Here is a 10,783-nt window from a genome sequence, read left to right on the forward strand (position 1 = left end):
CTCCTCCCTCCTCCCCACTCTGCTCCCTCTCCTTGGTGCCCCGCCCTTTCGGGTGCCCTCCCCTTCTCACCCCACAGCACTCAGCTTAGGGGACCTCCTCCCCTCAGCGCTCACCTGCCCATCCTGGGGGACGAATCTTCATGCTTCCCTCCAGCCCTGATTCTCTCCTGAACTCCCCTGAGCAGATCCCTTGGCTGCCTCCTGGGAACCACACATCTGGGATCTGAATGTGCGGGTGTCCCCTTCCCTTCCCCAACCTGCTCCTCCTGCTGGGGTCCTTCCTCAGGGGATGCTTTGTCATCACCCAGGAGCCAAACCCAGATGTGGGTTATTTTCCCTTCTTCCCCACGTCCACTCACAGAAACATGGGTTCTCTTTACAGCCTTCCACTCACCCCTGCTCTCCCTCTCCATCCTGGGCTTTGGCCCCATTTCCTGCAACATTCCCTTTAATGTCCAGCCTGCATCCCTCTCCTGACCCTGAAACGCTTCTTTACACAGCAGCTGGAGTCTTTTTTGTACTATGCCCATCTGCTCAGAGAGACTCTCTGTATAAATTCCTTTAAAGCTGCCCAGGGCCCTATGGAACCTTTCCAGCATCCTTACTGAGCTGCCAGGCCCCCAGTGGTCCAGCGGTTCCATCACGGCCCCGTCACCTCTGCAGGCCCTCCGCTTCCTGCTCCAGGTCTGCCCAGCTTCCTTCAGTTTCTTGAAAATGTCTTTCTCACTCTTTCGCCTGCCAAGGACATTCTCCTCTCTGTTTACCCTACCACATTTTATTCTTCCTCTGATGGCAGCACAGAAAGCACCTCCTCCAGGAATGCTTCGCTGACTCCCTGGGCTGAGTTTGATCCTCTTCTATCAGCCTCCAGAGCCTTGTTTCATCATCCATGTTTCGCATGAGTTCCTAAGTCCCAGGAGGGTCACTGCTGTGAAAATCTTTGAGGGCAGATTCATTCTGTTCTTTAGAGTGCTCCTCTGACCCAGGAGGTTGGGATAACATCCTGCCGGCAATAATTAGTAGCTGTGTGGCCTTGGGGGAAATTACTGAGCCTCTCTGTTCCTCAGTTTCCTCATCGGTAAAATGGGATGAGTAACAGCAAGTATCTCACATGATCATTTCAAGGACTAAACGGGTTATTCCAGGTAGAGGTCTTAGCAGGCTGCCTGGCAGAGAGATCTCAACCCTTCAGTTGTGGGTGACGTCATCATTTATGCCGGGAGCTGATCATCCTGGAGATGACACAGCCCCTGATCACATGAGGAACATGAAGAACCAAGTGGGTTCCTTTTATTGCAGGTGTGTGTTTATTGACCTTTCGCTCCCAGGATCCCCGTTCTGGCTGCTGAGGGGGATCCTCTGTCAGGGGAGTATGTGGAACTCGTCAGGTGGTGGAGGAGCTCGTCTGGGAACCTGAAAGTAGCTAGTCTCCCAGGTTGAGGTGCTGGGGGGCAGCAGGGGAGATCCTGGGGGGAGGCCCAGCTCAGCTGCAGGAGCAACGGTTCCAGGAGCTGTGCCAGAAGAGGTCAGGGTCGGAGCCCCTGCGATGTCAGCACGAGGGCACCTCCTGGGGCCTGGGGGATGGAAGAGTGAACCTGGACCTAGGGCCGTAGTCCCGGAAGTGGGCATCGGGCAGCAGGGGCCCCTCCCAGCCCTGGGCCTGAGGTCCAGTGGGCTTGGTCACAAGCACAAAGCCTGCTCCTGGGCTGGCTGGTGAGGCTGAGACAGAGGGGCCCAGAGTCTGGGGTGGGCTGAGTGTGTCTGGGAGGTCGGGGGGCTTGGCCTCGGGGCCCAGGCAGTGGCAGGAGCATGGAGTCAGGCAGATCAGCGTGGAGACACACAGGAAAGAGTCCAGTCCAAGGAAGGTGGTTTATTGCTGTTGTAGGGCTCAGAGCCTCCTTCTAACCAGGACACAGACTCCCTGGGCATGTGAACCCCCCAGCAGAGTCACTGTCACCTTCCCAAGGGTGAGCAGGTGGGATCAGGCAGTCTGGGTCCTCGGGGCACAGGGGCCAGGCTGCCCCCAGGGAGCTGGGCACCCAGCTCCTTAGCGAGGGGACCCGCCACTCAGTGGAGAGCTCTAGGCTTGACTGAGGTTGGTGACTTTGCCCAAAAAGATGACGCTCTGGGTGTCTTTACTGTGTGGGAAACATACAGGGCCTGTTGAAATGCACAGTGATCACTTCTCCAGTCTTGTAGATCAAGTTGCTTCCCATGGCAGCAGCTCCTTCCGAGCCCTCCTCGTCCACGTCAAGCACAGCGCTGTGGACCACCTGTGGGGACACCCGAGCATTACCCACCAGAGACGAGGTGGGTGGGAGGTGAGCAGCTGCCTGAGGGCCTCTAAGGGGACTGACATTCATCCACCTTCTGCCGCTGGCCGTCACTATGCTGTCAACCTGTTCAACTTGTGTGTTTCTCCCAACAAACCTGTCAGCCGGTTCATACTCGTGATGCACAGATGTGCAAAGTGCAGTCAAAGGCTGTGAGTGCTGGGCTCAGAGTCAGAGAGGAAAAGAGCAGGGGCTCCCTGATCTGGATCCCTCTCTGTCTGAGTCCAAAACACCCCCCATTTTAGGGGAGAGGGGCAAGGCAAGGCATTTTTCTCACAGGCAACGGTCCACAGTCCCTACATGTGGAAGCAGCAGATGACGGACACGGCTTTCTGCTCCTCTCCTGCCCTAGCGCTCGGTTACTTTGCATAGGATGTGGCTTCCCATTCCTGGACCCCGCAGGCCCCTTGGCACATGCGCCTCCTTTACCAGGTCCTTTGGCAGGTGGGGTGCAGGGGAGACTTCAGGGCTGCCCAGCCTCCCCCATTCACTCTGACTTCTCTGCTTCTAGGATCACAGTACCAGGGGCCCTGGTGTTCTTGTCCTGTGCTCAGTATATTTCCATCACAATGGCCCTGTAGCCATTGTTAGTGCCTATTACCTCTTACCTGCTCTGCTAGGCAAAGCACATGAGCCAAGAACTATCATGCTCCTTTTAAAGATGAAGAAAGTGAGGGGTACAGGACTTGAATTATTTATCGCATAGGCAGTAAAAGTTGGAGCATGAGACGGGGGTTCACAGCTGATTCCACCCCAGGCCCTCCCGCTAGATGGGCTTCCATGTCACAATATGTTGCAGGGAAGGTGGGACCACCCCCAGGATGGTTGTAACCAAGCCCTTCTGAGGAGTCCGGGGAGGGTGACTGAGTAAAGAGAAATAGTTATTTTACTCATTCAAGTTTACCCAAAAGTCTGGCTGGCCTTCATCATTCAAGCTCCCACGTGGAGATGAATTGTCCAAAGTTTAAACACCCACCTGGGAAACCACCAGAGCCTCTGCATCTTTAATCCCTGGCTGGTCAGCTGCCGGGGGGAAGACTTTCCCCATGCGCATCTGGGGAAGGATGTCTTGCAGATCGTAATCACTGGAGATGGAAAACTTTGGAAGGAGGAGGTGAACTCTTGTTCTAGGAAATGAGAAAAATAAACCTGAACGTCTGCTGGACTCAGAGCCCGCCTTTCTCCCACGTCTTGGCGTGGTCTTCCTTGGTTTCCGCTCCAACCACCCGCTTCTCGCTGGAAATAAGGACTCTTTTCCACATTTTCTTCACCCGTCCTGCTTACTCTCCTTAATCTGTTAATTATGCATTCCCATCTGCAGGAGTCTAACATGCCAGGCAGTGCACCAGCGCCACACCTGGCCCTGCTTCTCCCCTGCAAGCCTGTAGGGCACAGGAAACACCCTGACTCCAGCAGCTGGGAGACTGTGCTGGGGCGGCTGCTCCAAGGGCACCAGGAAGGCTTCCTGTAGGAGGTGGCATGGAGCTTGAGTCCTGGAGGAGGGGAAGGAGCTGACTGGGCAAAAAGGAGTCCAAGAGGCAGGTGGATGCACTTGCAGGAAAAAGGGAAGAAAGAAGGGCTGCCCCACAGCACAGAGGCAGCCTGAGTGTGGGCAGTGGGGAGGGGAGGGGCAGGGAAGGGGCTTGGGGGGGACATGGAGGGCTGGGGGCTGCATTCAAGGGCCTTGGGGACCTGAATCAACCAATCCAACATCTCTATCTTGTCTTCCCAGTGAGCCCCTTGAGGGCAGGGGTGTGTCTGCTTCTGAGCAGAGGTGGCCGCAGGTTCCTGGAGCAACAGATGCTGTCTCCCACCCCCAGGCCTCCTCTCTCTTTGTCTCTATTTCCCTTAAGACTCTCGTCACGGTGTCAGCTCTTACAGATGCCAAACACGAGGAGGCTGTGGCTCCCATTAAATTCTGAGTCCCTTGGGAGCAGGAGGTGCCTAGTCCTCCTCAGAGTCCATCTTTCCTTCCGCCCTCCCTCCCTGCCCCCCCCTCCTTTATCCATTCATTCAACAGATTCTTAGTGAGCGCCCTCTATGGGCCAGGAATGTGTAGATGCTTGTTCCCCCAGTGCTTGTAAATCAAAGATGTCCCATGAATATTCTATCCATTTACAACTATTCACTGAGCCCCTGCCCTGTGGTAGCTCTTGGTATTGGAGGAAGGAAAAGGTTGGGAAGGGAGTACATGCAGGGGGAGGGTGGGTCCCCGTGTCCTGGGGTCTCCTGGGAGCTGCAGTGAGGAGGGGCTGAGAGTCAGGCAGCCCCAAGGCGTCCGATCCCCTGGACAGGGGTTGGGGAAGGGACTGCAGCCTCAATGTCACATCTAGGCAGGTCTCTCGCCCCTTGCGGTTTATAAAGTGCCCTTCACACCCATTCCCCCCCTTGGATCTGCAGAACCTCCCACTCAGGACAGTGGGTCAGGACGCCCCTCCCCTCTCAGTAGGGAGCTGAGCCCCAGAGAAGCACAGGGAGTGGCTGGGGGACTGTGAGCCTGCGATTGGGACTCTGGGTCTGGGGCTCCCCCGCCCCTGCGCAGCTGCCCACACACCCTCCCCTCGGCCCCCTGCAGACACTGCGCCCAGAAGTGCCTCTTCCTCTGTTGTCCCCCTTGTTATTGGTCTCCTGAATTCCATGTCCTGGCCTGTGTGTCTGCCCTCAGTTTATCCAGAACCCGATCCCTTCCCACCCTTCCCGGCTCCTTCTGGTCCACCCCCAGCGGCTCCCCTGGGTGAGTGCACTGGGCTCCTGGCTGCCCTCCCTGCCTCCATGCTTGTCCTCTGCTGTCTGTTCTCCACTGGACCACCTGAGTGATCCGTTTAAAACATGACTCAGATCATCCACTCTTTGGCCCAAAACCTTGTGAGAACTGTACATTTCCCTTGGTGGGGGAGGAGTTAAGGGGTCTGCAAGGCCTCACATGACCTGAGCCCCCATGGGGTCCTGACCTCTCCCAGCTTTCCCTCTCACTCCCTCTGCTCTGCTGCTCTGGCCTCACTAACCCTCAACCACACCAGGCTCCCTCCTGTCTTACAGGCTTTGCACTGGCTGTTCCCTTGGCCAGGAATGCTTTTCCCCACCATATTCACATGGCTCAACCCTCACTTCAGACATCACCTAATGACCACCCTAGTTACAATCACAAACTACTCGCAGGTCCAATTCTCTTACTCTTTTTACTGTGCTTTACTATCCGGCCTCCCCATTTCTAACCATTCAACCCATCAAGTAATTTATTACATTTATTTCTTGTATGTCTCTTTCAATCACAAAGCAAGCTCATGAGGGCAGAGAATTTAATGTTTTATTTGCTGACCTACCCTCAGAGTCTAAAATAGTCCCTGGCACATAGTAGGTTCTCAATTAAACTGTGAAAACAGTGCTGAATGGTTGAATGAATAAATGAGTGAATTAGTGTTTAGCCAGTGCAAAGCTGATGCTCAGCGTCTGTCTCACCTGAGCCCCCAGCTGATCCCAGTTCCATCCGCCCTCCTCCACCTGCAAGAGGTGGAGCCACGGAGAGAACAGCACGAGTGTCGGGGGCTGTGTGAGGACCCCCATGACGCAGCGCATGTTAGTGTCAGAGGAACCCTCAGCCCCGCCCCCTCTGATGTCATCTTCTTAGAGAAGGAACAGTTCAGGCCCAGAGCCACGCAGGCAGCCAAGGGCAAGGTCACCCCTGGACAGGCCCTCCCACCTCTGCCCCCACCCCTGGACATTACTGAGGCCCGGGGGCTGCGGGTCCGGGGTCCAGGAAGAGGGGGAAGGACCGAGAAGGCAGGTGGGCCCACAGGTCCGGGTCCTGGGGACAGTCACCTGGGCTGCAGTGAGTCTCTCCACCTCCTCAGCGTCTCTGGGAGCAAGTCGGCCTCCAGGTCCTGCATTTCGCCCTCGTCAGGGAGGATGAGGGGCGTGGTGTCATTGCGGGTGCACTTGAGCTCCACCACGGTGCAGGCCCGCGACTCGTCCCGGAAGTAAGGCGTTTCCAGGCCCCCAGTGGTCATCATGGGCGCCTCCACCGTCCTGTTCTCGCTCACGTGGAACTCTGACTTATAAGTACGGCTGGGATCAAAGGGCTTCTTCCACTGGGCTAGAGGTGGAGGGACAGGTGAGGGGTCTCTGGTGCAAGGGCTGCCGGCTGCTCCCTCCTCTGCCCTGGTCCCTGAGCGGGGAAGACCCTCCCCACACCAGCAGCCCCCCACGTGCCTCTAGGGATGGCCCTGCTAGGTTTGCAAATATACCTGGGTAGGTGGGTAGGCCCTTGGGGATGGGGGTGACCCCACAGGTCTGGATTGGAAAGGGGGTCACGAAAAAAACCAGGTTAATTGTGCTACATGAGAAACCAAGAGGAACAGGAGAGGGCAAGGGAGAGATGGGGTGAGGTTAGGCCTGGGGAGAAATGGGAGCTCCTGGTCCTTAAAGGGAACAGTGTTAGTGACCAGTGGTTAGTCGCTGGCTTTGCAGGGAGGGCACATGTCCCCGCAGCCTTGTGAGCCAGGCTGAAGCAGGGGCCCCATGGGGAGCAGGAGGGCAGGGCGGGGTCGGTAGAGGAGAGGGCTCGGGTCTCCCCCCAGGAGGATGGAGCATCCAGTGATGGGGCTTCTTGGGGAGATCAGGGCCCTGGGGCTTCATGGAGTGTGTATCCACCCCCGCTTCCTGCTTTGTTTCCACCCCTGCCTGTGTCCCAGGGGTTACAGGCAGGAGCTGAGGGAACTCCAGGCTGGCTGGGGTGCCCCTGGGGGGGAGATTTGGGAGGAGAAAGTCCTAGACCAGGGCAGGGTTGTAGGAGGGGAAAGCACAGGAGACTCGAAGAACAAATGTAGCAGGCCTGGCCTGGTTTCCTTTTCCAAAGAAATGCAATTCTGTGCCTTCATTTATAGATGAAAACACAGACCCAGGAAGGATAGCCCTGGGCTCTGCCAGGAGCCCCCGGCACAGGGCTAACTTGTTTCCCCACAACTAGTGTCTCTTAGGCACCTGACCACGCCCAGATTCGATGATAGTTTTTTGTGTCCTTATCTATTTTGGGTCTCTATTGCACTACTGGCTCCATGTATGAAATTATCTGCCTTCACTCTGACCCTTATGAATTTCCGGGCTGAGGTTTGCAATATCGAGTTTCTATCAATGGGACTGGGCACTGGTCCAACTAGAATCTGGGAAAATACACTGCCCTGGATATTGTCCTCCCCTGAGACTTTCCCCAGTTGGTGGCCTTGACATTTCCACCCTCAAGATGTTAGAAGCGCACAACTGAAGAACCTTGGGGTGCCCAGGCTCCTCAGAGGCTGTCACACCGCGAAGATGGCCACCAGCCCCACCTTAAGCCCCGGAGACCAAGCCCCTTAGAGGGAGCCCAGGTCAGACAGAGCCCACGGTGCGCACAGCAGACGCCTTCCTGAGCGTGTCCGAAAGCATCTCATCAGGAAGGAGCCTGGAGTTCCCGGCCACCCCGGAGAGAGCTGAAAGCACAGCTTCTTCTTTGGGCAGCCGGGCAAGTTTAAGTCAGAAAAAAAAGTCTCTCTCTGCTTCACACAAAGTAGTGGCTCCTCTGCACTTATGTCCTGTAAAGAGAAGTGGAATTTGGATAACGCTAAAGTAGACAAAACCTATGGTCGGGGCAGGGGCTTGGTGCCTAAGCTCCCTTAAGCCGTGGGGAGCCCCTTCTGTAACGGTTTGCTAACAACACAGGTGGCTGAGCCAGAAGAGAAATAGTCCTGGAGCCTCAGAACTAATTTTGTTTATCTTCCCGAACCCCAATCTGGCCACCCACCTTTAAAGAAGATGTAATTCACCAGGATCATCTCTGTGAGCTTGTCAAGGTCCTTGAAGAACTCCACAATTTTCCCCTGGGCTTTATTCCTCACATAGTCATTGATGAGCTTCTTGGCAGTGTCGGAACCCCGGAAGTCGGTGGAGAAGGCCTCGGAGGCACACAGCGCCCGGGCATCGTCCCTGAACTTGTCCAGAAGCTTCAGCTGCTCCTGGACGAACATGGCGTTGCCCACGCTCAGCTGCAGCTGGTTGCTGGGTCGGCCGAGCATCTGCAGGAGGTGCTGGAAGCCCTGGTGGATTTCTGTCTCAGGGGGTCTTTGTGAGGTTGAACTTGAGGCCTTCCAGGATTTCCATCAGGGTGGGTCCGCGGGCCCCCAAGGACAGGAAGGCCAAGGCCATGGAGACGCTCGGGGGGCAGAAGATAACATTCTCATTGGGGGTCTTCAAAGCCAACTGCTTGTAGAGGCTGAAAGCAAAGTCGGTGTTGCTGGAGACGAATGTGTGGTCGTCCACAGGCGCCCCTTTGTGTTGGTCCTCTGGGGTCACATCCTCCGGGTCAAGCCTGCCCCCTGGGAGGCAGTGGACACTGGAGCTGAGCCCAGCCACCAGGAGCCCCAGAGCCAGGAGGGGGGACATTCCCTCTGCCCTCATCTCTGAAAAGCAAAGCTCCTTTAAGTCTCGGTGTGTCAGATGATGTCCCAACCACCACCCACTGTCCCCACATGGTCTCTCTTCTCTCTGCCTCTGCTGCTTTGTGACCTCCCAGTTCTAGGCACCCTCCTGGGCTCCCAACATACGTGAGGAGGCTTTGGGCTCCCTCTCACCCTTTGAAGCAAGTCTTGTAATTGTTACCAATTTCCCCAATGGAGAAACTGGGCACAGAGAGGGAAAGGGGCTTTTCCAAGGTCACCCAGCAAGCAAGTGGAGGAGCGAGGGTGAGAAGCCTGGGTTGCCTGCCTCCAAGAGGGGAAGCTGGTGATGGGTGTGAGGTGCTGTCCAGTGAGAACCCATCCCCCCTCCTGCTCAGAGAGCAGCCACCGTCAGGGGGGACTAGGAAGCAGGGGCTCCTTTTCCACTCTGTCCCCTGTCTGCCCCCCAGGACGGAGCCCTGGACTGAGTCAGAGGGCACAGCAACTCTCCCGGCCTCTTGATGACAAGCGTGTGACCTTAGGGAGGCACTCACATCGTGGTGCTGGGTCGCAGTGAGGGTTCAGTGAGAGAGGTCACCACAAGCAGCGGGAGCAGTGCTGGAGCCTAGGTGACCCTGATGAGGGTTGGTGTAAAGAACAAGGAGGGTAGAGTGTTCTTTTCAGCCCCAGCCAGGTGAACACATGGTGGTTGATTCCACTGTAAGCTTGGAAAAGCCTCCTAGTGGGGAGAAAGCAGAGTGGGCTCAGAGTCTCAGAGTCCTGGGCAAGGATTTCATTTTGGCCATTTGTGAGTGCTGTGTGGTGACAAGCAAGTGACTGAGCCTCTCTGAGCCTCAATTCCCATCTCTGTCCATGTTGAATGGCTCAGGTGACATGAAGTATGAAGGTGCTGGGCTCATAAGAAGAGTTCCAATGGTGTCACCTCCACATGCCACCCTCTTTAGGACCTTACAAGCCAGAGCTGTGATCCGTGGGGACAGGGGACAGAGCTACTGCCTGGAAGCCTCCAGTAGAGACGCAGTTCAAAGCTGGTGACCTCAGCAAACAAGATTGTTTACCTTCAGCCTCTGGCCCCTCATCTCAGAGTTCAGAGGAGAAAGGGCTGCTGGGGGGGAGGGGAGGAGAGAGGAAGAGAGAGAGAAAAGAGGCAGAGGAGGGGGAGGAGAGGTAGGAGGGGGTGGAGGGGAGGGAGCTGAGCTGAGTCTCATCCAGAGGCCGGTGGAGAGGCCTTCGGACAAGCCTGGGGACAGAGGTGATCAATTGCCCCAAATGTTAGTTTCCTCAGTGCTGATGCAACCGTTTCTTTAAAAAAAGAGTCAAACATTATCCCCAAAATTATTTCTGGAGAAATAGTACCTGTGTATTTGGCCTGGTTGGAGGGCTGGCTCTATTTCTGAGCAGTCGGTCTTTTCAGTGCTGGACAGACTCACCTCCTGTCTTCTTGGCTGCGGGGCCCTTTAGGGATGGTGTAGCCCAGGAAACCTGCCTGGAGACCTTGCAGCCTCTGCCCAGAGGGACCCAGTGCACTAATTCTGTCTGCCCGGCTGTCTTGAGAGCAGCGCCCTGTGCCAGACAAGGAGACGTGCCTCATGGCCCTGGTGGGAGTTCTGACCCTGGCGGCGGATGCACAGCTATATGGGGTGCACAGCTGGCTCGAATCAGAATCCCACAGAGGGACTTCCCTGGTGGTCCAGTGTTTAAGACTCTGCTCCCAATGCAGGGGGCTGGGGTTCGATCCCTGTTCAGAGAACTAGATCCTGCATGCTGCAACTAAGAGCCCACATGCTGCAACTAAAGATCCTGCAAGCCGCAACGAAGATCCCGAGTGCCCCAACTAAGACCAAGTGCAGCCAAATAAATAAATAAATATTAAAGAAAAGAAAAGAATCCCCCAGAGTCAAAGGAAGAAATGACACCAGAAGCCCTGGTGGCATGTTCCTCCCTTTGCAGAATCAAAACTGAGACCCAGAGAGAAGACTGGTCTTCAGAGGGTGCAGAACCCTCCCAGCATCGCGACACAGG

At 56.0% G+C, this 10,783-nt stretch overlaps 1 protein-coding gene across 1 annotated transcript; it reads right to left on the minus strand.

Moving 5' to 3' along the window:
- Positions 1-1,890: 1,890 nt before the first annotated feature.
- Positions 1,891-10,197, minus strand: SERPINA3 (serpin family A member 3). The gene is given in 8 exon segments (XM_057543825.1): positions 1,891-2,141; positions 2,143-2,273; positions 3,310-3,460; positions 6,153-6,426; positions 8,110-8,422; positions 8,424-8,764; positions 9,295-9,479; positions 10,118-10,197. Coding segments are annotated over 6 exon segments (1,269 nt in total). The 5' UTR covers positions 8,763-8,764; positions 9,295-9,479; positions 10,118-10,197; the 3' UTR covers positions 1,891-2,080.
- Positions 10,198-10,783: the final 586 nt, after the last annotated feature.

Source organism: Balaenoptera acutorostrata, chromosome 3 (genome assembly GCF_949987535.1).
Source record: "Balaenoptera acutorostrata chromosome 3, mBalAcu1.1, whole genome shotgun sequence".
Taxonomy (NCBI): Eukaryota; Metazoa; Chordata; class Mammalia; order Artiodactyla; family Balaenopteridae; genus Balaenoptera; species Balaenoptera acutorostrata.